Raw genomic sequence first — 26,948 nt, forward strand, 5'->3', positions numbered from 1 at the left:
CATATTGATGTTAAATAGAATTTGTGAGCTCTCTACTGAGAGCCAAATTGATTACATCTAACTGTACCTTTAATCTCTGAAATGTATTACTGCTATTATTTTCCCATTTGAAAAGACCAACACTCCACAACTCTTAGGTAACCTGGTCCTTCAGCAATCACAGACTTACTGAAAGAAGTCTGAGTAAGCTTGAAACAAGGTAAACCTTTTTTTTTGTATTTTTAGATCTGAATATGTTCAAGATTAAAACTATAAGATTAAAACTATAAATCAGTTCTGAACCCTTTCAGTACAAAATACAGCACTGCATTATTGGGAGTTCCTGGTTCCTGAGGCACCATGGATACATAACACTGAAAATATCTTGCCATTTTAACTACTATTATCTTCATTATTAATGATTTAAGTCAGATTTTGCCTCTACAGTGTTCAAACATGAATGATTCCCTCTACCTATTATCTTCTCTCTTGTGCACTTGCACCTAAATTCTCACCTGATCTAGGTTTTCACCTACATCTTCCCATGATTTTCTGGGCCTTCCTATAAGTCTTTGTCCTATTACTTTCAAATCTATTACTTTTCCAACTAACTGCTCAGTGTCCCTTTTTGTCTGTCCAAACCATCTCAATCTTTAAGACCATATCTTTCAACCAAATACTTTCTAGCATTCTATTTTCACAGCTTTTCGGAATCTACATTTTCTTTGTCTATGCCCTTGTTCCTGCTTCAGAGTAACACAAGGCCTTAATTTCAAAAGTCACTGCTCCATCTACTTATCTTTAATAACCAGCAATTTAGAAAATTCTCTCCACTTCATCCAGGCTGTTCCTACTCTTTCTCTTGCTGTCATCTCAATAAATGCTTCACCGTCCAATGTGTCCCCAAGGTAACAGGAATGTTTTATCACTTCTATCTTAAAGATCTACTTTTCTAACAGGATGTGGTTTTATTTCTCTCTGCTTTCATACACTTCAAGTGTAAAAAAACTCTACTGCATGTCTACTTTGCAATAATAGATATCTCCTGCGATACTGTTACACATGAGCAGTAATAAGTTCCAGGCCACATTATTTTCCATAGTACCCATGTGGACTCTCTTATCATTGTGCTTCTTTGTTTCCTTTTAGTCACCATGAGCTTTAAGTTTCAATCCTCTTTTCATTCTATTCATTTATATTTTAGACATTTCTACAGTATACTCCTCTAATTCTACTGAAATTCTAGATCATCAGAAAACCTACTATCCCTTTAACGCCGACTGGACGTATTTTACGTCGACAAAACTTGTCTGTCGGGTGCCAAGTGGACGTAAAATACGTCGACTACAAAAATTTTTAAATATTCGCGGAAAAATACTTATAGGCCTCGTTTGCAAAAAATTTTAAATCACGCGCCTTGAGGGATGCTGGGAGTTCACGGATCATGCTGTTGTTTTGTTTACAAGCGTGACCCAGCTGCGCATGCGTGAATTTCTTTCTTATCCCAAAAGAAAGCATCAGCTAACTCTGCTGAAAATCTCGGAAATTCTTTAGTCACTTTGTCGTAATTTTTGCACTGTTTTCCATTAGCCATTACATAAAGTTATATATATGAAAATGTGTGCAATTTCATGTAGAATACAATAAAAAATAACTCATGGTTGTAGCTTTTATCAATTTTGACATATTGTCATATAAATCACGATAAGTGCAAAAATTTCAACCTTCGGTCAACTTTGACTCGACCGAAATGGTAGAAAAATGCAATTGTAAGCTAAAACTCTTACATTCTAGTAATATTCAATCATTTACCTTCATTTTGCAACAAACGAGAAGTCTCTAGCACAATATTTCAATTTATGGTGAATTTTTGAAAAAACTTTTTCCTTATGTCCGCTCTAACTCTGCTGAAAATCTTGTAAGAGCCTGACGCCATCTCTTCCAAACACGTGTGTGTTTGTCGTCCCTCGGAGTGGACAAGACAACAAGAGCATCTCGTTTTCTTTCTCTAAAGGAACGCGATTTCAACCATACAATATTTCCGTCTGTTTCTCCCTAACCATTGTTGTCTTGATGTATGTACAATCACCACTACTTGCATTGCCATGCAAGCATTCTAATCATGTACTCATAATGTTCCAACGAATCTTCTGTATCAAACTGTGTGTATGTTTCTGTTTGTGAAGATGCCAAACGTCTCGCCACTCTGTTGGACGACGAACACACGTGTTTGGATGAGACGGCGTCAGGCTCTTACAATCTCAGAAATTCTTTAGTCACTTTGTCGTAATTTTTGCACAGTTTTCTATTAGCCATTACATAAAGTTTTATATATGAAAATGTGTGCAATTTCATGTAGAATACAACAAAAAATAACTCATGGTTGTAGCTTTTATCAATTTTGACATATTTTCATATAAATCACGATAAGTGCCAAATTTTCAACCTTTGGTCAACTTTGACTCTACCGAAATGGTAAAAAAATGCAATTTTAAGCTAAAACTCTTACATTCTACTGATATTCAATCATTTATCTTCATTTTGCAACAAACAAGAAGTCTCTAGCACAATATTTTAATTTATGGTGAATTTTTGAAAAAACTTTTTCCTTACGTCCGCATGCGCTAACTGTGCTGAAAATCTCTGAAATTCTTTAGTCACTTTCCTGTAATTTTTGCACTGTTTTACATTAGCCGATACATAACATTTTATATATGAAAATGTGTGCAATTTCATGTAGAATACAACAAAAAATAACTCATGGTTGTAGCTTTTATCAGTTTTGAAATATTTTCATTGAATCATATAAAATCGGTCAACTTTGACTCTACCGGAATGGTCGAAAAAATGCAAAATTTCTAAAAACATTCAAGTAATATTCAGTCATTTACCTTCATTTTGCAACAAACGGGAAGTCTCTAGCACAATATTTCGATTTATGGTGAATTTAAAAAAAAAAAAATTTTTTTACGTCCTCGAGTCACGAATTCATGCATCATTTTGTGATATTTTCTCTGTGTTGCTTTGATCATTTTACAATTTGTTAAATACCAAAATCATTGCAATTTAGTGTACAATACAACAAAAAAAAAAAAAATAACTCATTAACTTTAACCGTTTTGCTCACAGTGTGATTTGTATACAATTATATATGAAATTTTTTTTCGCGCTGTCATATATTCCAATATTTATATATGATAATGATATCTTTTTCATTTCTGATGGTTGCATACTAAATTTCAGGCAATGAGAAAAAAAGGAGCCACAAATGAACTCTTAATCTTAAAAACTAAGTGTGCTGTGATTTTTTAAAAACTTTCTTTCCGCTTCGGCGCTAACTCTCAAACCCCGTCAGCATATGGCAGACACTTTTGTAAATAGAGGCTCTGCGTTTAAGGGCTATAAGGGGCATCTATTTCAGCACTTCTTTGTTGTTTTTGTTTCTATACTACTATGATAAACTGGACAGTGTTCTGTACACCAATATTTAGCTGAAATGTTTTCTGATAAACCTGACCTTGTCTCTACTCTATTTTGTTTTCTAGTGCATTAACATCACCACCTCAATGGAAGCAAACTAAGAATGAAGCTGTTTTCCTGATACACGTCAGAAAGATGTCATTGTAAGTTTTTCAATGTGTTCGTTTTTTCTCTTAATGCACAATCAGTCAACATGACCATGATGTAAAGAGCTGTGAATTCCTGCTGTTGACTATAACTTTAATTAGTGTAAATTATTAAAAGTATTTGATACAAAATTTTCACTGCATCTTGCTGTGATCACACCTTTCTTAACCAATTACTGTATAAAAATAACTCACTGTGTTATGGTCACATTACGCAAGTCCAAAATCAGGTATGATCTTACCTGTTTATGAATGTTGGCAGACTGTGGTGACACCAATGGGGCAAGGAGATGGTTGAGAATATCTTGGTATTCCAAACCTGGTAATCCTGCACGAACCACTGCCTCAAACAGGTCTTGCATTGCTTTCAGAGCCCCACCTTTGAAAAAAAAAAAAAAAAAAAATCTTAAACTTTGAATTCACACTTACAACATGAAACAAATCTCACATAATTTCTCTAAGTGAAAATTAAGCATTACACATGAAAAGAATACCCTAAATTCTTTGTAAATAACATTACTGTATTTTGAACATGAAATAAGTCAACCCTCTACCAACTGGCTAAGAATCAAACTGTTTATAATTTTCACATATCTCTTACTCCATAAAATATTTCTATAATCTACTTTGCCAAAGCTGAATAATTTATTTCATTAATCTTCATAATAATTTTTCAATAGAACAGTTCTATTTCCTGTCATTGTCAGAAATTAATTTTCTAACTTAATTAAATGAACTCAAGTCTACATAGAAACTTGAAATACTGAAAGCAAAATCCCAGTGGCACATAGCCTAAACACCTCACCTTGCAACAGGGGAGATCTGACAAGTGCCATAACATCTGGCATTATCAACTGAAGGAAATTTGCCAAGGATGACTTATGCAACTTAGCAGTGGAGGTGAGCAACATGAGGCACAACTGGGCAATGTGAAGGTCAGATTCATTGATAAGGGGTGGAAGTTCTACAAGTACCTGGAAAAAATATAAACATACAGACATTTTCCTATATTTACAGACATTTTCCTATATTTATATTTATCTTATTGTTGAAAGCTGCCAGATTGTAGACAGCGTGACAGAAAGGATAAATGATCTTAATGCCAAGTGTTTAATGATTTCAATAAATGTATTATCACTGTAATCTTGTTCTTTCACTCTCTTTGATATTTATGCTAATACCATACTACTGCACATATAAGCAATGCAAAAACAAGGGCTATACAGTCTTCTTTTAAAATACTAATAAAGAGTGATGACAACAGTGTCCAGCATTTTTCTCAATTTTCCTTGAATAACTTCACTTACAATCAAATAACAAAACAATCAAATAACAACTACCAAAGAAGGTAGCTTTTGTTTCACAATTAGAAAACAAAATTATTCATACCTTATCCAGCATCTGAGGAGTCAAGGCCGTAGAATAATTGGTAACAAGGTTATCTAGTAAAGTAAGAGTAGCCAACTTTAGTGCCCTCTGGTTCTTCCGCAAAAAGGAGGATAAGATGGGTAGAGCATCGGCTAATATGGGACGCAAATCAATTCTTAGTGGTGAAGCAGCTACCTTTGTGAGTGCTTTGACAGTAGTCAGTCTTGTTATTTCATTTCGAAGTCTATCCAAGAATATTGGTAGACAAGTTCCTAGTTCTCCCTGTCGAAGGAAAAATAAATGGAATTATGACTTCATCAAGTGGTTACAGCACTGGATATTGAGTACACACTCACAATAGGAGAACCCTTTTGTTTCTCAAAGTGACAAAAACCATATTAATCTCACCTGTAAGTGATCACCTAGGTGAGAAATAATTTGACCCATACAAGCAATAGCTCTTTCCTTTACTTCTTGATCTAAATCAGCTGCTCTTAATCTTGCCAAAGTGCAATGATACAAGTCCCCAGTGTATGGTGTAAAGTCAAAAGAGGAAGCCACATCTGAAAAATAAATAAATTACTGAATATGATAAGAAACTTCAAGTCATACAATGAGACTTTTTTGTACTTGCCTTTTTTTAGCCATAAGAAACCACATTCACAGCAGAAATATTTTTACTGGGTACTGGAATGCCTATTTTACTATACTTTCAAGACTTTTTAAGATTATTGTTCTAGTTAGAAATTTAAACTGTATTCCAATATAGAAACAGTGTTGTCTGACCACAATCAGTCAGGGCAAACTCCAAATAAGGTCCTTTCATGTGTTAAAACTGTGATGTTTAATTTTGTTTAAAATATTTTCAATTAGCATCACCTCAATAATTTCAGTTTAGTACTGTATAAAGTTATGGTCCTGACATAAACAAACTCTAACACCATCCTTTAGGAAGAGAAATCAATCCTGAAAGTTTACCCACAACCCTCTCCTTTGAAGAATTTTTTTTCTATGCTATTGCTTATCATAATATGCATATTTTGCTCTCAGATAGATATACTCTCTTGTTTACTCAGTACAGTACAGTAGAATAACAAAATCACAATGAGCAAATTATTCTTACACATTAAATTCACGCCTCAAACTTTTGTACTGCCTTCACTTCTGTAACACTAAATGTGTTATGCAAGAATTTACAGCCATTTACAAAAAAGTCAAAGAACTTCAGCAGTTACATAGTTTCACCTCTTCCAGTTCTGTTAAGTCAGAACCACATAAATACACCCATATCTGTTGAGCCCAAATTGCAAAAGGTGCCATAGCTAGGATTCTGCGCAGCATAGCTGTAGGCGCTATAATGAGGTGAGAAAACCAATTTAGGGAACTGTAGCCACTGGGAGGGTTCACTATAAGGAGGGGGAGAAAACCAGTTTATTACGAAGGCAAAGCTTCAAGACCTGTTTCTTTCCCCAGGCTTATATAAGTCTGTCTGTCTGTCTGTCTGTGTCTCTCTCTCTCTCTCTCTCTCTCTACAGGTCTTTCCCCAGGCTTAGATAAGTCTGTCTGTCTGTCTGTCTCTCTCTCTCTCTATCATTTTTATGAATTTTTATTATGTTCCGAGTTACAGCTTTCTGACTTATGGCACGCCACTGGAACGGAACACCCCCCATAACCCAGGGATTGCCTGTATGCCTAAAAAGGAACTCAATTACTCTACTGTAATTAAAAAGTACTTTAATGTTTATGAGCTCAATTACTATACACTTACATGTTTATGAGCTCAATTACTATACTGTAAATAAAAAGTACTTACATGTTTTAAGTACCGTATAATACACAGGAAATCTCCCATTCATGAAGCATCATTGTATAATCTTAATGAAACTTGAAGTTCTGAATACATACATAGCTTTTCAGTTTTGTAACAGTGATCTATAATATTACTGTTATATTGCTATGAAACTTCACTGTATCCTAAGGGTAAAAAATCTAGTTTTTCCCTCAGCATATTTTAAATGGTGGTATTCTGCATTTTTAAGCATCATTATACAGCGCTCCCCCATTTTTACGTGGGCTAAGTTCCAGAACCTAGTGCAGAAATGCAAAAATCCCCTCTAAAAATGCTTATACCTGCCAAATACCTTGTACCTCTTAAACTAAAACACTTATAACTGCATAACTGCCTATTTTAACATTTCACTGCTTAATTTGAGTTCAAACAAAAACATACCTTAAATTATCATACTAAAACAATTTAATATCATTTCAAACAAAAATACACCCCAAACCATCATCCAAAAACACCCAAAGTAACCTTACATTAAAGTGCTCTCCTACTACTGTTACTCTAAGTAGGCTATATACATCCCTAAAACACTTATAAGTGCCTATTTTAACAGTTCATCGCTAAACTTGACAGTTCAAACAAAACTATACCTCAAACTATCATCTCAATCATTTCAAAGTCATGTTGCAAAATTAAGTATACCAGCCTACAACTGCTACTCTTAAGTATCCCCTATCATTCAGACACACACGTTTTCTTTGGCCTACGTAACTTTGCGCATCATTCTGTGCATACTGTAATGTACTGGGGGTACATTTTACGTATACTGATATTTTCCTGTAAGATGATTTTGAAAGGATATTTAATGTAAAGGTACGTATTTTAGGATAGTACTAGTACTGTATAGAGCATCTAAAATACGTGGGTAGTTTAGAACAATGGGACACGTACCTCCAAACAGGATGCTAGGTTTGTTATGCCATGTTAGTATTTTCATGATTACGTACAAATACATTTATGATAAAAAAAAAAAATTATTTACTACAGTAAGTTCTTGGTTGACATCATTTTGTGGTTAGTCCTCACCATCTCCCATAAATTTATTAAAAAATTTTTCTGCCATCATTCCCTCTCTCAGTACACATATGCTGAGGAAACACAGCAAAATATCTGTAACACATTATTTCACTTATAGAATCTATTTATACTATATTGATCTAATCACCACAAAAATATTTAAAATCCAAATTTCATACATAGGCTCCAGATGCAATTTTTCTGTGATGACGTACTGTCTACTCTCTCTCTCTCTCTCTTGTATATCCGTACTGTACTGTATATATTCTTTAATGAAAATATCAATTACTGTACCATACACATAGAAAGACATGAAAATAAATCTAGCAATTCAAGACAGATCAACGTAGGTAGCATTGCCATATTTTTTGCTTTATCTGATTTATTGTACCGTATTTCATTACAAGTTTGGTTGACTATGATTACCAAACATATTATAACAGTACACAAGAGAATATTTTATCACTGTTGATGTTTCATCTCTAATCACAGGAAAAATGTTTAAAATCCTAATCACAGGAAAAATGTTTAAAATCCTAACTTCATACGTAGGCAACTCTCAACATTCTCATCCCAGCCTTTAATTCTCGTCCCAGCAAGTTACTGTGCTTTGCAGTACGTATAAACACTTCAGTGCTCTCTCTCTCTCAAACAGTATACATATTACTTTAATAAAAAAAAAAAACAGCAAAATATCAATGAAACGTTTTCACTTACAGATTCCATTCATACTGTGATTAGACTTCAATGTAAAAAAACACAGGTCTCTCTCTCTCGGTATACATGTATTTTAATAAATAAAGACAGTAATTAGTGAATAAATAGTGTTGCTCTATGAAAAAAAGCAAATTAGTGATAATTTTGGAGATATGGCCCAAAGAAAAATCTCCAAATTAGTGAAATTTCCCACATGGACAAGTGAGTGATGTTCCAACAAAAATCTGCGACAAAGAGAACTGCGTAAATGAGAAATCTGTAAAACCGGGTAGGCCACTGTATTTTCTGCAGCACTCAACCTCTCCCTGCCAGATAAAGGGAAATCATTTACAGAGCACCTTGGGCAGCACACTGTAGATAATACTATGGGGTCTTTGCAGGATCCCTTCTTCACCATCTGAATTGCTCACTGCCTTTTTCACTCTTCATATGCACCATCTGGCATTTTCCTACCTAGCCTGCCAAACTTCTATAACTTTACCATGCTCCAATTTAAACTTTACTTAACAGCACTCTTTGATGATAAAACATTTCCAGCTAACAATCATTAACCTAAAAAAATACAAATAATAAAAGAGACGACGAAAACATGCTTAATTTCTATGCGCTGTTTCAGAAACTACAGAATACCATGAATTATGCACATGGATGCAAATTATTAAAATACAATTTTAAATATTTCAAATAAACAATAATTTTCAATGAGCAGTATTATGCTTTATGCACCTGAAAGATTTTGTTAAGAGAAGACATGCTGCATAGCAGCTTCTCAACTTGTAATTAATCTAGATTTTGTAACATCCATATCATGGGAATGTCAATTCAAGCCAACAGCCTCATACTTACCTAGCGGTCTAATGACCTTAACGATCTGCTGCAGCACAAGAAGGGCTTCAGCAGTTATCTTATAAAATGGATCTGCAACACAAGTGACGACCGGTGGAAGAATTTCACCAATATGTGGATGAAAAACTTCACCACTGTGGTGAACTAATAGGCAGTGTACAAATGATAATGTGTCTATCTTCATGTTACTACTGCTGTTCTTGTCCCTGTAAATAAAACATTAAATTGATCACTATTAATAATGACACACAATTATCAATAAAAAAAGGTTTTTACAATAAAACTGGTTTGTATACAAAACTACTAATGATTAATTAGCCTTATTCTGTGTGAAACAGAGTCAGGTATATCAACCTGAAGAGTTTTAAGAAGAAAATCCCACAACGCATGCCCACCTCAAAAGTCCATGTCCACTATGCAAAAGAATAAAAAGTCCACTTGCTTTCTGAAGAAAGCCTGAAGAAAAGGCAGGGCAAGACTCATTACAAGAGAATAGCAAAAGTAAATTAAGCACCGACATGAGAATTTGGTTATTGTTATTATGGGGCAAGGACAAACAAAAACCTCGTACATCATAACAAACCATGAACCTTATCGGGCGAAGGGTGAAGACATGCTATCCCTGCAACAGATGCTATTATGACATGACCTATAGAGAACCACCCTTGCTAAGGCTATGCCTGACAAACGGCATTTGAAAAGATGCTGACCACCAGTTATAAAACTGATACAAAAGGCAGTTCTAAATGACACTCCAGTGCAAGAAGAAATCAGACCATGGAATGATGAAAACAGAGATGGGAACTATCCCAGCTGTATCCAAAAACATGTGGGGTGATGACAGTCATCCGAGCCGGGGGACACCCAGGACTTCCAGGCTCATCTACATCACCTGACCATGAAAAGTAAAGGGTGTGTGGATGCCAAGACCTTTTAGGACTGGAGTGACTACAACAGCCCAAGACACTGAGCCTGACTGCAGTAAACAGAACAGAGGAAACATGACAAGTTGGACATTTTGCAGACAGGCTTAGCAAGAGCATCCTCGCTCATGCTGCTGGTCTTTGTTGACATCTCTACAATGAACCACACCAGATAAATAAAGGAACTGCAAAGATATCAAATATAAAGCAACTGAAGAACTCAGTCACTGACAAGCACAGAAATTTTGATCTTATCCTTCCTAAATCATATGGCCATGGTGGAGAAGTGTTGGGCCATAACCTGGCACAAACTTGAGAGAAAACTATAAAGGCAAGGGGGCCTAAAAAGACTGGCTGCACATCAGAATTTAAGTCACAGTGATTCAGTTTCCCATACCAAAATGACTTCGCTCAGTATTCCAACAACAGAGGCATCCGGGCCTCTGACACCATTCAAACTGTTAGGAACATCACAAGCAAAGAAATGGTTGAAATACACTGGAGTTCTTCAGCAGGTATTGTGGAATGAAATTGAATATAAAATTTAGGCCAAAGGCCAAGCACTGGGACTTACGAGGCCATTCAGAGCTGAAAAGGAAACTGAAAAATAAAAAGGTTTTAAAGGTGTAACAGGAGGAAAACCTCACAGCTATGCTATGAAACAATGGTTAGGAGAGGGTGAAAAATAAGATGGAAGAAAGAGAATATGAATGGAGATACAATAACCGGAATAAAAGGGTTGCAGCTAGGGGCCGTAGGGACGCAGCAAAGAACCTTAAGTATAATGCCCGCAGTAAACTATGTGACGGCATTATGCCCGTATAGGAGCGAACTATTATGTGGACCCACATCACCTGCACTGAAGGGCTGGGTCAAGAATGAAGGCTGAAATCAACAAATGGTAAAATAGGTCTTGTGACACGCTAAGGGACAGTAAGAAAACTGGGACAAAGGGTATGGTACAGGAAGGCGTCCACTCGGCAATGCAGTGACTAAATGCCATCAAGAGCTGGATTGGCCAAGCAAGCTTAAATTTCTTGGGGCAAAATAGTAAAACCATGTGTCCTGATACCCTCATGTCTCCCAGAAACCTGAAGCTTACAATGACAGAGATAAAAAAAAATTGTCTTAAATACAGCACTGGGTGCCAATATTTTCACCGGATAGAAAGGGAAGACAGAAGGCACTGGCTGTGAAAAAGGGTAGAAAACCCATATCAAGGAAAAGGAGAACAATCACTAAGAAAGTAAAAAAACCAAGACCCCTTGTCAGAAGGCTCTCAGACTTTCTAATTCCTTTAAAGATAGGTACCATTTGGTAAAGGAGAGGTAGAGGGGGGGACAGCAAAGTGTTAACATCTACCTTCAATAATGAGATTGATTTGTTTGTTAAATCTGGTGTCATAACATCAAGGCTGAGACTGCTGCCACAAAAGGGAATCCAGAAATCAGGAGGGTAGAAGAGGAACATGAGGCCAAGGGACTCATAGGAAAAATGGTGAAGCTAGGAGAGTGGAAGCAGGATTTGTCCTCAAGAACATGAGGATGAAAGGGAAGAGCAAGGACGAAGGAAACATGGCAAATATTCATCACAAACTTACTATAACTCCCTTTGGCTTCCTCAAGGAGAGGATCTCTTCAGGAGCACACCAGACAGGACCTACTTGGGCATGTGACCCAACATCACTGTGATCACTGGCATGTGGGGCAAGGTGCTAATTTAAACCCTCAAAAATGTTTAGACTTGAAAATTTGTACTTGTATGCCAGGATAATAAAATATGATGGTAAAATTTGCATCTATAACATATAATAAAATGGTTTTTAAATCTTTATCTGTTCTTTACAAACCTCTTGATCATAAATAGATTTATGCCATGCAACAGCTCTCCTAGCCATTCCAACTTGCTTAACCCAATAAGGAAAAGACTGCACTGTGCATGCCAAAACTACAATGATGGGGCTTTCCTGTCTTTTGTCTTAACAAAAGCATGTTTCAACAGTGGTAAGTGGAATCTCACTTGGAAGGTTGACCTTCAAAATAAAATATGATATTTTAATGATAAAATAAAGTTTGTTCATACTTACCTGGCAGATATATATATAGCTGTATTCTCTGATAGTCCGACAGAATTTCAAAACTTACGACACACCGCAGTGGGAGATCAGGTGGTTAGTACTCATCTCTCGCCACAAGGCGGGTATCAGGAACCATTCCCATTTTCTATTCAGATTTTCTAGTGCCACTGTCTCCTGAGGGAAGGTGGGCGGGCACTATTTAATATAGCAGGCAGAAGAGTATCTGCTGTAGGCATGAACAAACTTTATTTTATCATTAAAATATCATTTTGTTCATGAGACTTACCTGTCAGATATATATATAGCTGAATACCACCATTGGAGGTGGGTACAGACAGAATAGGATTTAGGAAACACAATACATGTAGGTGAATGATACCTTGGTTCCTTACCTGTTAGCATAGCTGACTTCCTGCGGATTACTGTCACCCAAGTCCTCTGCTTAACTAGAGTCTCCAAGGGGGAAGTGACCGGAGCTGGTGAGTTCTAGATGATCTGTCAATGGGGCGTGACTCACGCATGTGACCAGGACCATATTGACCATACAATGAGGGCAAACGTAAGTAAAAAAACAACCACCTGACCGGGCCTAACTAAGTTAGGATATCACAACTAAAGCTAACGAAAGGGAAGTCCGCCTAGCTGCTCCACCCAACAACCATAAAAACACTTTCTAACCATTTTCTATAGGATAGGATGAGGCTGGCTCCCTGCCTCAGGAATGTATCTGCGGAAACGTATAATCCTAGTGAGAAGCAGTTCTTACATGTCATCTTCATATCTCTGTGTGTGGTTAACAAAGAGTTATACGCTAAAATGTGGCACTAGAATGTTACTGAGTGTCATATCTTTCTGAAAAGTCACTGAAGTAGCAACCGCCTCACCTCGTGAGCATTGACTTTCAGAAGTTTAAAATCAGTGTTCCTTTGATAGCATAAATGGGCTTTTTAATCGTGAACTCTCAGAAGAATGCCAGAGCATCTTCGACATAGGTAAGTCCAATCCCTTTACTGAACACCATAAATTATCCGAGGGGCCTCGACTTTCCTTCGTTTTGTCTAAGTAGACTTTGAGAGCCCTAACAGGGCAAAGGACTCTCTCTGGCTCTTGAACCAGAATCTCAGCCATACCCTTGATTTCGAAGCTCTTGGGCCAAGGGTTAGACAGGTCTGCTGGGCTAAAAGTAGGACTTAAAGAACAACTGCGTATGTCCTTTAAAGCCTATATGTCTACTGAAGGCTTGAAGTTCGCTAACCCTCTCGTAGTTGCTAGGAGCGGTCAGAAAATAGTTCTGGGAATGTTCTCAATGTCGCAGAACGAAGAGGCTCGAAAGGACTGGACATCAGGAACCGTAACACTACATCTAAATTCCAAGAAGGAGTCCTTTGCCGAGGCACCTTCGAGGTTTCAAATGATCTAAATAGATCGTGAAGGTCTTTGTTGTTAGTCAGGTCCAGGTTTCTATGCCTAAAAACGGATGATAGCATACTCCTATATCCCTTGATAGTCGGGACTGCTAGTTTGACTTCACTCCTCAGAAACAAGAGGAAGTCTGCTACTGGACTCACAGAGTCGTAGAGGAAAGTTCTCTCTCTTTCTACACCATCTCTAAACACGGTCTCATTTCGGGATTGGTACAAAATTACTGGAAGAGAATATTTTGGCTCTGGCAATAGCTCCGCTACTGGTCTAGAAACCTCTCGCCTGGCCAGCTTCGACAGTCTGGAATGCAGTCAGACTTCAGAGCGGGAGGTTTTGTGGTACCTCTCGGCGGGGAATGTTACAGATCACTCATGGGCAGTGTTCTCGAAAGTCCACTAGGAAGGACATGACCCTGTGAACCACTCCTCGAAGGCCAAAACGGGCGATCAACGCCATCCTCGCCCCTTCCGCCACGCAAACTTCCTGATGACTCTCCGAGGATTTTGAACTGGGGAAAGGCATACACGCCCATCCCTGGGCCCAATCCCAGAGAAGAGCACCTACTGAGATCGGCTTCTCCTGGTCGAAAGTACAGGGAAGCAGTAAAGAGGAAGTCTCTTCGGGCCTTGGAAGATGCAAGAGATCTACTAAGGGGCTGCTCCCATAGCTTCCATAGTCCCGGGACACACCTTCTTGGTGCAGGTGGGTCCACTTGGTCGGTAGCAGTTGTTGCTGCTGGACTTAGAAGATCCGCACGGACGCTCTCTACACCTGCAACCCAACATCGTGAGGATCGTGAATATTCGGCCTGTGCCTACAGAAGGATGTCTCATAAAGCTAACAGGGACCGAGTGAGTTCCTCTTCCCGTTTCCTTTAGGTAAGCCAGGGCCGCGGGTGTTGTCCGAAAGGATCTGACTACTCGTTCGTGACTCGCCCTCGAAGAAAAGTAGGGCCAACTGAATCGCCTCAATTCTTTTGAGGGTTTATGCAGACACCTGTTCCCCTCTCCAGGTGCCCGACACTTCTTCTCCTAGTGTTGCTCTCATCCTGGCTGTGGACGCGTCGGAAAACAACACTAGGTCGGGGTTCTGAAGTTTGAGAGAAAAGCCTTCTGCCAACTTTGATGGATCGAGCCACCACCTTAGGTGATCCTTCACCTTTGGCGAGATCTTCAGAGAAACTTCCAGATTCTCCTTGTCCTGCCAGTTCTCTGCAAGGAAGGATTGAAGCGGTATGAGATGCAGTCTCCCCAGGGAAACAAACTTCTCCAGCGATGAAATGGTCCCCAGCAGACTCATCCATTCCCTCACCGAAAGACGCTTTCAGCAGGAAGGGCTGAAACTTTGTCTAAGCACTGTTGTTGTCTTTCTTGTGACGGAAAAGCTCAGTTACTGAATCCATCTTGAATCTCAGATAAACGATATACTGAGTCGGGGTCAGATGGGACTTTTCGAAATTCACCAGAAGTCCTAGGGACTCTGCCTAGCTAAAGTCGGTGAAGATCCTCCAGATACTCCTGCATTGACGCGGCTCGAATGAGCCAATCATTCAAATAAAGTGAGACTCTATTCCTGCAAGGTGAAGCCATCTGCAACATTCCTCATTAAAACCAGAAGGTTCATAGGCTGTGCTGAGCCCGAAGCAGAGAGCCCTGAACTGGATAAACCTGTCCCCGCAGGACAAATTCCAGGTAATTTCCTTTGATAGAGGATGTATAGGACGTGAGTAGGCTGCCTGGTGATCGAGAGAAATCCATCCAGTCGCCTGGCCTTAAGGCTCCCATAATCGGGACATTGGGATTTCCATTTTGAACTTCTTTCAGAACGAAATGGTTCAACCTGCTGACGTCCAGACTGGTCTCATCCTGACTGCTTCAGGACCAGAAACAACTCATGTAAAAGCCGATTGTAAATCTGAGACCTGTTCTACAGTTCTCTTCCTAGCATTTGTTTAAGAGGTCGGCAGAATCTGCTGCTTCTCCTGCTGATAGACGCACGTAATCCTGCATAACGATAAGACTAGGAATAGATTCGCATCCTAGCACTTGAGACTTAGTTGTCACTCGTCACAGGAAACTTTGCGCGTAGCTTGCTCACACCGTGCCTAGTGGCCAGGAGGTCATCTATTTAGAAGGGGCTCTACCTCTGAGAGACCTCTTCCTCGAAAGTACGATCTTGAAGAGGCTCCTCCGCAAAAGGGCCGAATCTGAAAGTCGCCCAAGGAAGAAGTCGGCGGACTGCTGGACGCCTAGAAGACTGGGCCAGAACTGATAGCTTCTCTGCAAGGCGTATCCTTGATCAAGGATCACGAGGAAAAAGATGGCTAGACATCGAGCAAATAGCAACTCTGCCTCTGAGAAGGAGACCGATCGTGAGTGAAGTTGCAGTAAATGGCTCTCTCTTTTAAAAGCCCCCGTACAGAAGTGGGCAGCCAGCTCTGGCCATCCCAACAGCCTGTCCATGCGGGGATAGACGCTGAAACAAATCTCCCAGACTAGCTGAGTCAGGGCTACGAGCCTGCAAGTCCAGGACTCCCAGGCACCAGTCCAGAAAGCGTTGAAAACTTCTAATGTCCCAATAGTCTTTCAGATGGTGATCGGCCCTGATAACGCCCAGGACACCTTCACATGTTGGTAGACTTCGGGCGCCCACAAGGCTACGAAGTCCCCTTGGGAGAGAAGAACTTCAACCAACCTCCTGCCTGCATCAAATCCCCCGCTTCCCACTAATCTTGACGGAGGGCAGGGCTAAAGAAGCCTTGCACCGCTTCTCTCTTGAAAGGCCTCATAGACAGACGGGCCATTTTCACAAAACCTGAAGTCTTTTGCGATTTAGACGAGGTTAACTGCGAAGGGGGAGGGCGAGGAGCAGAAGGTTGAAACTTGTCCCCAAACAAGTCCGTCAGCAACCTTGTCAAGACTTGGTAGTCGGAAGAAGCTGAAGAAGACGAGGACTGATCCTCAACTGCAGGTTCCGATGCACTAGACAGCTCTCCTTCTTCAACAGGAGCAACCGAAGAGACTGGAGAAACACCGGGAGGTCGAAGCCCTTGCAGACCAACACGCAAAAGGTCGCAAAAATCTCGGCAAGAAGAGTCTTGACGAGCGTCCCGATGAGGACGAGCAGCATGGGAGGCGTCTTGCCGAGCAGCATGAGGAGCGTCATGCTTAGCAGCATGAGAAGCATCATGGTGAGAAGCCAGAGGAGCGTCGTAACGAGGGGCGTCAAGCCTAGCAGCATGGAGAGCTTCAGAAAGAGGGAATTGGCGATCCGCTGAGACCAGTAGCTGGTCGTACACTTCTAGAGGGCGTGCTAAGCATGAGAAGACGCACGAACGCGGAGAAGGGGCGGAGAAGGATAACAACTCTTGATCAGCAGCCGGGAATCCTTCCGGACTTTACGACACGTGATCAGTCCCTTCTGGGGCCATTAACGGCTTCAATTGCCTCTGCATGTCTAGTAGCTTTACGGTAGAGGCCCTCCGGTAGGCTGATCCCAGAGAAGACGAGGCTAGGGGACACCTTCTTCCTTCTCACAGGAAGCAACAGCTCTTCCTGGAGCGACCGCGCCAAAAGCGCCATCGTCCGGGATGACGCCCTGGTCCTCTGCGCGGGATGGCGCCAAAATTCTCCGCCGGAGAAGAGTGAAGAGCGGTCATTTGGTGCTGGACGTGAAGTTGCCCCTCTTTGAAGCTTCTCTTCAAAGGGCGAGTCCTCCGAGAGTTCCACCGACACGGGAGTGATTCGGGACGAGAAGTACCCTAAGGATTCGTGCTCAGCACCCATCCTTGGCAGCCTGGGAAGCGCCAACAGGACTCCGGCCGGCGACCAGATCGGCGGGGTCCCGAATCTCTCTTGGCGCTTTCGACTCTGCCCATCCCCGAGTCCTGGGAGTCCGCAGAGGCCCAGGGCCTAGAGGCATTATACGGGCCGATCTGGACGCCCACAACACTAGGGGACAGACACTATCACTGCACTTCACAGCACTTGAAGAGCTGAGGCATTTTAGCCTGCCACGAATGGAAGACAAAATAACCGATAGGCATCACCCTTCCGCAGACACAACCTCGGGCCCGGGGCAACACCACAGGGTTAGAAAAGCTACGCTCACGGGGCTAGCAGGTGAAAAAAACACTACCCTGACTCCTACTCACTGAACATTTCTGGAGGAAGACCTCCTGATCCTATCCTGCCTCTAACTTTCACATAGGAATCATAAGTCCTCCAACTAGCATCAGCAAAGATTCACACTTTTGCATCGATCATCCAATAAACAAACATGCCCCTACACTCCGAGCATACAGTGAGGATCTACTGAAATTTTCGGTAGCCCCACCTACAGTCTGCACACAGCAAACTCTGTAACTAGGAAGAACTAGATTCAGACATCTTAATTCAAGGAAAAACAAAGCCAAATCCAAAACAGTCCACACTGCGTATGCCTAGCCACAAGTCCAAGTCAAAACCAAAAGTCAAACAAAATACTTTAAAGTGACAACCAAGTTTACTTAATCCAAGACGGAGGTACTGGAAAACAAAAAAAGCTGACTGAAAACAGGTGTTGATAGTACCAGCGACAGAAAATCTGAATAGAAAATGGGAATGGTTCCTGATACCTGCCTCCCAGCGGGAATGGGTACTAACACCTGATCTCCCCTAAATTGTCGTAAGTTTTGAAATTCTGTCGGACTATCAGAGAATACAGCTATATATATATCTGACAGGCAAGTCTCATGAACAAAATGGAATTTCCATAATATGTAATACTAAAGGTGCTCTAAAAAATGCTGTAGTATTCTTTCTTCCATACAATCCTTGAACATATGTTGAATAGCTTAGCAGTCTTGCAATGTTAGCAATTTACCAACTGACAATAATCCCTGTTATGATATTAGTGAAAAGGGCGTTGTCTTTTTCACATCTGTATCATCAAATGTTACTCTAGCAACATAGCTTGAATATAGTCATCGTTATTTTAAGCAATTTAGTCTGAATATATGCCCCATACAATAAATACAGTACAGCTTTTTCAGTCATCATTATTTTGAAAATTGATATTAGCTGATTTGACCAGTCTACCCAATCAAAAGCAAAAATTCTATATTCCTACAGTCAAGTAAAAAGTCCTCATTCCTATGGAATTTTTACTTTTGACTAAGTAGCCTAGTCAAACACCCCAATATTAATTTTCAAAATAGTAATGATGATTGAAAAAGCTGTACTTACTGGTTGGTGTATTATATGCAAATGATATTAATCAAAATAATGATGACTGAAAGCTGTATTTTCTGTACCATGTATACATTCAGGCTATATTGCTACAGTAACAACTGAAGTTAAAGGTGTAAAGAAAAAGAAAAATCCTTTTCCCTAATATCTTACGAGGGGTTACTGTCAAGTTGTCAACTGCTAATATTATAGGAGTAATATGCTATTCAACATATTTTTAAGGATCGTATATGTGAAAGAGTTCTAAAGCATTTTTTAAAGTTCCTTTAGTATTACATATGAAAGTTCCGTATTTCATTTGAAGGCATTCCTTCCAAGAGCCTTATTTTATTTGGAGATTTACTTACCAATGTTAAAACTTGCTTTCTGTTAGGACATGAGACAGGTAAGCCTTACCAGTGGTTTTAGCATGCATAGTGCAGTCTTTGTCTTTCTTGACTGTCTGTTTCATGGATAATATAAATTTTCATATGAAAATTTTTATTTGGAAACTTATCTACTTTTAAAGATAGATTATATAAGCTATCTTTAACATTAGGTAAGATTCATCCTAAATAAAAACTTTATGACATGTTTTCCTAAAATTATGACTCACAAACACCTTTTTCATAGTTTAAAAAAATGAATTACTGGAACATGTACAAATGTTACTTTGTATAAACATGCAAAATCATCATTTACATAACAAGAACGAAGCAATGAAAAAATTATCTGACAAACATGAAGAAGGTATATCTTGGAGAAAGGGCTTGATTCCATTGAGATTACCTTGGTATATGTAAAAATTGGTGGACAGAACACTGTAAAGCAATAGTTGACGGTTTTCAGGATGTAAACGTAACTAAAATGTCTCCAATATTCAAGGAATGATGACAAACTGCATGGGGAAACTACAAATATTTATAGATTTCCTTCATCTAAGTATTTTACACTTATAGCTCAGAACTTACCCTAGTGAGAACTGTATGCCTGGGATAAGGGCTGGTATGTGATGTGTAAGTGCACCGGGATACACTTGTACTAGCTCCGTCAACAATGCAAAACATCCTTGTCGTGTCTTGATACTCTTCTCTTTCATTTGACGATGAACAGCCTTAACCAATGCTGGAACCTAAAGATATTTTTTCTAATTAATTTCTTGTTAAAAAAAAAGCAAAATGCAACCTTTACCTTGGCATTACAGCCCCAACTAATCTTGAAAACTTCCATCATTTTTGCAAAACCTACCCAGTTCTTCAATTCTCTTAAGTTTATGATGCTGGCCTTAAAAAACTTATTCATCTGTTTCCTAAAAATAAAACATTCAATTAAACGACAAAAAATACATACGGTAATCGAAACCACTGATCCCAGTCATTATTTCCAAGGGCAGGACAGCCCTGAGTGAAAATGCTGACTTAAGCAGTCTCGTTGAGCTATAACAGTAACAATTTCTAAGGGTACACTAACCTGCTGTTTAAGCATTGAGATAGTTCCTTCTTCTTGTTCCATAGCATCTGGATCTAGGCTCAGGCTGAGTGAAGGACGAGTTTGTCTTAATAATGCCATATATGCATGGAAGATGTCGACCTTAACGTTTTCTTCTCTCTCTGATGGTAAGAAAACAAGTACATCAGTTTGCAATGATCATATAAAAAACTTAACATGGTAAACTTTCTCTACACATTTTCTGAAAATGTATTGCAATCTAGAAAATAAGCTTTTCAAATGTTTTCATTATGCCCACAATTAACTGTGAACCAAAGTTAAATCATGTAAGTACATTTCTGAAAAAATCAGCTTGCGTAACTAAACAGTTTACGTAACTAAAGGCCATCTTCACTTAAAATGAACTCTTTCATAACCAGTAAATGCACCTTCAATGTTATTTACCTTTAAATCTATTAATTAGCTGCGGTGAAACTGTTTTGTAGAATTCTATAAGCATTTCATGTCTTGTTGAAATAACAGCCTCTAAGCATTTTGCTGATGAGCGACGAACCTGAAGAACGTAAATATTTGAAGCATGAAATAAATAAAATATAAAAACAATGAACACAGAGACAACGTAATGAATCAACAATAACTGACATGTCATATTAACTCATAATGCATCAGTCAAAGATTTTCAATATTAACATGTCAAGTTAATGAAAGAAATCATTAAAGATTGCACATGCTTTACTGATACAACAAAGAAGGTTAGCAACATACACAACAGCATCATTGTTGAAGAAGTTCACAAAACTAACAACAATCTTGGAAAACCCACACGCAAAATTCTAGGGATGAATCATAAGACTCACAACTGAAAATCTCGTGGAAAAATTCAAACCAAACAACTAGGCAAATATAAATTTCCTAAAGCAGTTACAAATTCACTATGATGAAGGTTTCTCCTACAATAAAATGTATGACATTGGGTTACTAATACACACTCAAAAGTCCTCTCCCGTCCTTCCAACCCCCAAGTACTAAAACAGTCTACAATAATTACATTAATTAAAAATCTGCAAACTTTTTTATATACATAGTTGATACATTCCTTATGTTGAACAATTTTACTGATATTTAAAAAATACAAAGAAAAAATCCTACATTCCATGTTAATTTTCTAACAATACAATAAAATTCCTAATAATTATATTGCAAGTCACGAATGAATACTAGTTATCTTCAAAACTGACATTTTGTATCTCGCACACTTATTAGGCCCCATAACAATATATCATCCGTGCTGTGACACTGTTTGGCAGAAACCTAATTGAACAATATTTTGCCTTAACCCTACACAAAGATTTTATACCTGCTTTACTACTTGTACTTATTAAGTACCTAATGTGACAGAATAAAATGGTTTATAAATGTAATACTGTATTTGTCTTACTTCTTTTCTTCTTTCCACAGATTTTTTCTTTCACTAATACATTCATCTGTCTTGTCTGATGTACCTAACACAAGTTCGTTTGATTGAGCTGAATTGAAATGAATATAGAATTTAGGCCAAATGCCAAGCACTGGGACCTATGAAGTCATTCAGAGCTGAAATGGAAACTGACAGTAAAAGGTTTGAGGAAAACCTCGCAGTTGCACTATGAATCAATTGTTAGGAGAGGGCAGAAAGTAAGATGGAAGAGAATATGAAAGGAGGTACAGTAAAAGCAATGAAAGGGATTGCAGCTAGGGCCTGAAAGCATGCTGCAAAGAACCTTACGTAATGCCTACACCGCACCTCAAGAGGTACACTGACAGCAATAGCTCCCTGCGGGGTAAGTTTGTTTGATGTGCCTAACACACGTTCATGTCTAAGCTGAACTATTTTATTACCTTATAAGATTTTCCACTTGTCTTCCACAAGATTGAATGCTCTCTATTAAGTACACCATTAATTACATACCTTCCAGGACATGTCATCGTCATCAGAATACTCATCGTCTTCATCTCCATCATCATCTTCATCTGTGTCCATAATCCCTTCATCATCTTCATAATCATCATAATTGTAATTGGGATCATGTGTTATATATTTCAGACACATTTCAACAATCTGAAATACAAGGAAATACATTTACCAGGAAAATTAACCTTCAAGAAACAGACTTCTAGCTCCCTTCAAGCACAATATAGAAAAACAAAAATGGGGAACCCATGATTTTTCAATCAACAACCGTCTTCCAGCACTGTTCATCTTAAACATTTGCATCCACACATTTCTTAATATATAAACCTTTGTAAATGAAACTACTAATATGAGTACTATAAAACACAATGAGATCAATGACCAAGAATGTAAAACTACTGTAGTGGTTTTACGTGTCTCGTTAATGAAGCGGGAACAGTTGGTCAAGCATAGAGCAGAAAGCTGCAACTTAAAATTTCCTGTAGGTGATTTAATCTTATTCCATTCAACTCTTACATGTATGATGATTTTCATTTCCATTTTGCTCTTCACATTTTAGTGATGTACAAATTTTTTTTTCCACAAGCCTAAAATAGAAGGGTGGTTGAAGCAGTAATACTCAAAACTGACTAAACATTTCATATCATCTATTAAATAAGCTCTTCATATACTTTCCTGAAGTGAACTAGGAAAATTAATGATGCTCCCTCTTTAAAAGTCACAAGGATGTTGAGTTTTCCAATTCCATTCCTTCATTTTCAATTATTCTGTACAAGTTCATTCCCTGACCTACTTAATTTTCCAAGTTTCCTGATTTCTCAGCAAGTGTTGTGTATACAATTACCTCAACAGTTGTCTTTGGTTATTTTGTTCACATACAGAATTTCAGCCACATCTTCAGCATTGTAAGCTGAAGCATACCTTCATGAATTATACCACTACCTTGACATTTACTTACTGCCAAATCATGACTAGTAATGATAAGATGGTAAAAATTTCTTTAAATCAGGAGGCAAGCTCAGGTGAAGAAGCTTTGCCTGACAGACAGTGGTTGTACAAATACATTACAGCTCTCACTTGTTTTTTTCTTTCCCTTTTACTGAGATTATTGAAATTAATCATGGCTGTAAGGATATGATAACATTTCTACCTGAAGTGATCACTAGATATAAATAACAAAAGAAGGGAAAGGTCCAACTCAGGAAGAAAAAGTGGCATAAAATCTCACAGGATAGTATGAAAGTCTGGTTGGGAAGACAAGCACTAAAAATATAAAACATACCTGATGAACATTAGGTGCTATTCAAATAACAAATACCAGTATATTTATACTGTATTAAGGAAAATACCACATACTACAAATAACTGTACTAACTGCAAACACAGCATCATTTGATTTGCCCTCTGGCTATTTATATTAATAAGACAATGAACAACTTGCTTCAGTAAGATCTACTTACCGTAGACAAATGGTGAGTAATTTCCTTTGGACAACGAAGCGTAAATGCCTCACATGCAGATATGCAATATTCTCTAAGTTCATCATCATCAACTGCAACGTACTGTACTATCAATGGCATTACTCTTTCCAAGTATTCACCAAATCGGTGACCTGCTTGTCGACTGAAACAACAAAAAGCCTCAATTTTTATCTGCCCCATAAGGGAAACACATTAAAATAAACTGCCAAATACTGAAATTGTCTCTCTGATTTACTTGATACTGTCAACTTCCTGCCAGATGTTTATTTTTCATAGGGCACACAAGATAAACACTACACCTGTTCCTTTCTTCTATCAAACAGAGGTACATGTCAAGACTTGTTTAATATAGAAGTGAAGATTCCTCATGGAATAACGGATGATCACGTAAATGAACTCAATATTGTACATACATTGAATGCTGTATACCACCTGGCTGACTTAGCAACAACCTCACCTTCTCTATACATAGTGTGGGCATGTGCACAGAATGTTTATCCTTGGGTTAATGTACACACTACGGTATATACTGTCTCCATCTACCCTTAAATTCTTTCTATATTTAAGTGATAATAGCCCAGTATTTGACGTGTTTAAAGTTATGAATCGGAGAGAGGAATGTAGTGTTTATCTTGGTACTGTAAGAATTATTTTGATTACTAATCAATCTGTCATTAATTACAGTACAGAATTTGGGATGGTTAGTTACTGGCAGCACAAACATTTGTTGGTAAGACTTATTTCCACAGGTACATAACAGAAAAAATCCAAGAATAAATGCTGCAGAAAAATAGCCATATTGGTTAAGAAAAAGTCACACTTGAATTGAAAAGCATAACAAAGTAATAAATAGAGTATAATAAATATTTCCAGTAACTCTTCAACTGGTAATAAATATCTTGTACACACTGACAATATAGTGTACTCATGTAATAAAAGCAGCCATCAGGGTTGAATGATAAAAGGGTTTTCCCCTATTACCTTGTCTTAAGTCAAGGTCTGCATGTATTTTTTGACTGCTGTGCTGCTTCTTATATATCTATGTACAGCCATGAACTAAGTTCCTTTAATATACATGTAAAATATTGCTATATTCTTGCGCTTCTCTTGTTTACCTCTACAACAATACCCTCATTCCCCTGGTCTCAGACCCAGCCACTCACCTCCCCAGCAAAAAAATCTCAGAGTCAGCTTTGCTGCCTGGAGAACAAAGGCGACCACAAAGATGAGGCAGGAACATATACAGCAAAATTTCCTTACACTTTACCTGCATGGGAACATATGACACCCCACCACTTCAACCTCAACCACTCTGACATTCAGGGAATGTTTGGCAAAGACTTCACCTAGTGAGACAAGGCTCTATTTCTCTTGAAGCCTATTGGTACTGGCACTGGAATCTGATCTGGAGCCCCATAGGATCTGAAGGCACTGCAGCATGAATCCTCCTTCACTGGAGTAGGTTGGTCAGATTTTTGAAGGCAGTGTCCCTCTTCTTCATCATTACACTGGCCAGCACGGAGAAGGACATTTGTTTGTGGAGAATGTAAGCCCTCTTTAACAAAAAGATCATCCTCCTAGCCTTGGCTAAGTCTTCCATTCACAAGTTCTTGTCCACCAGAAATGAGCTTGTTCTGCTGAAAACCCACTCTTGCAATTTCAGAAATGAGACTGATTCCATGCAGCAAAATTTGAAGATGTCCAACGCTTGAAGGGAGACAGATTATTCTCGTTGTAAAGATGGCTAGGATACCCTGTGCAATTACCTCCGCTGCTATTACAGGTTTCCTTGGGCTCTAGAGTCACAGGGAGAACTACTTAGAGGGGTATTATAAGAGAAGATACGACTACTCAATCCTAGAACTTTTGTCTCTTGATGGTACCAATAGGGAAAAGGTTAGGAGTAAATCAACTTAGAAGCTCTCCTCTCTTCGTGATGCCAGAGAAAGGGAAAGGGCTAAGAGGATGTCAAGATAGAAGCCCCACTTGCACCACCACCACCTCTGAACAATTTGTCCACCCATTAATATTGGACTCAGAGAGAAAATATCCATAGCAGAGGTAAAATAAGTTGGTAATGGAGACTACAATGAAGCTATGAAACATTCTCATGACTGGATTAATACTCAGATAATCATTGATATGGAGGGTCTGGCTGCAAGTAGCAATGGATCAACATGGAGCCCAGGAACCAATGAAGTAAGGTGTCTAAGCTCAAATGATCTTGAATGTAAGATAAATGAACAGAAAAAGTGAGACGGGCAATATGAACAGATCTGGCCGAGCTATAGATCAAGCAAAGAATCCAAGACAGTTGGAGTGTGAAGCAAGGACTACCCGCTGTTACCAACTACTGTACTTAAGTATTCAAGACATCATCTAGTTAACTATTCAGGCAAAACAAGCCTTGTAAAATAATGTTTAGTACCTTCATATCACTACTTTTTCACCCTTTTACTGTTATTTCCCAATCTACTCTTTCAGGAAAAAATAGCTTCTAACTATCCAGAACAAAAAAATCACATATAATTGTAACTTACCTTATAGCTGCTATACACTGAATATATGTTCTGGTTGTTGACATGGAAGTATTTTTGGCCAACTCTTCTATCAAAAAGTCCATTAATCTTGCATATATCTGTGGAGAACAGGAAACTACTAGGTGGCTAAGGGAAACAATTGTACGTTTCCGAACAGCAAGACGTGGAGATGCTAGCTGAGGTAAGAGAGCATCGAGAATATTAGGATGAAAAGACACCAGCAGTGACCCAAACCTCGCCAACAGATCTCCAAGTATATCAAGTGCTTCTAACTGTACACTGACATCCTCCTGCTGTAAAAGAGAAATTACATAATGAGGCAAACAATATTTCATAAGGAATACTGAATGGCCTTATCTAATTTGACCAACAATTAGGACTGTTGGTATATTCATTGCCCTATCATTCTAACTGCCATATGAGAAACAATGCAGAGGACTCAATTTTCTTCATAGGACTGAGGTAAATATTAGGAACAACTAAGTATCAATGAATAAAT

At 38.6% G+C, this 26,948-nt stretch overlaps 1 protein-coding gene across 1 annotated transcript in view; it reads right to left on the reverse strand.

Moving 5' to 3' along the window:
• Window positions 1-26,948, reverse strand: part of Cand1 (Cullin-associated and neddylation-dissociated 1) — a 72,733-nt gene that overhangs the window by 23,465 nt on the left and 22,320 nt on the right. Inside the window, exons 4-14 of the mRNA XM_067098168.1 lie at window positions 26,450-26,742; window positions 23,889-24,051; window positions 22,426-22,575; window positions 20,922-21,030; window positions 20,499-20,638; window positions 20,000-20,160; window positions 9,400-9,605; window positions 5,382-5,536; window positions 4,995-5,255; window positions 4,411-4,579; window positions 3,848-3,984 (exon numbers count right to left, since the gene is read on the reverse strand). Of these exons, the coding sequence (XP_066954269.1) occupies window positions 3,848-3,984; window positions 4,411-4,579; window positions 4,995-5,255; window positions 5,382-5,536; window positions 9,400-9,605; window positions 20,000-20,160; window positions 20,499-20,638; window positions 20,922-21,030; window positions 22,426-22,575; window positions 23,889-24,051; window positions 26,450-26,742 (1,944 nt within the window). The remainder of the gene's footprint in view (window positions 1-3,847; window positions 3,985-4,410; window positions 4,580-4,994; window positions 5,256-5,381; window positions 5,537-9,399; window positions 9,606-19,999; window positions 20,161-20,498; window positions 20,639-20,921; window positions 21,031-22,425; window positions 22,576-23,888; window positions 24,052-26,449; window positions 26,743-26,948) is intronic.

The sequence above is a fragment of the Macrobrachium rosenbergii genome, chromosome 54, assembly GCF_040412425.1.
Source record: "Macrobrachium rosenbergii isolate ZJJX-2024 chromosome 54, ASM4041242v1, whole genome shotgun sequence".
Taxonomy (NCBI): domain Eukaryota; kingdom Metazoa; phylum Arthropoda; class Malacostraca; order Decapoda; family Palaemonidae; genus Macrobrachium; species Macrobrachium rosenbergii.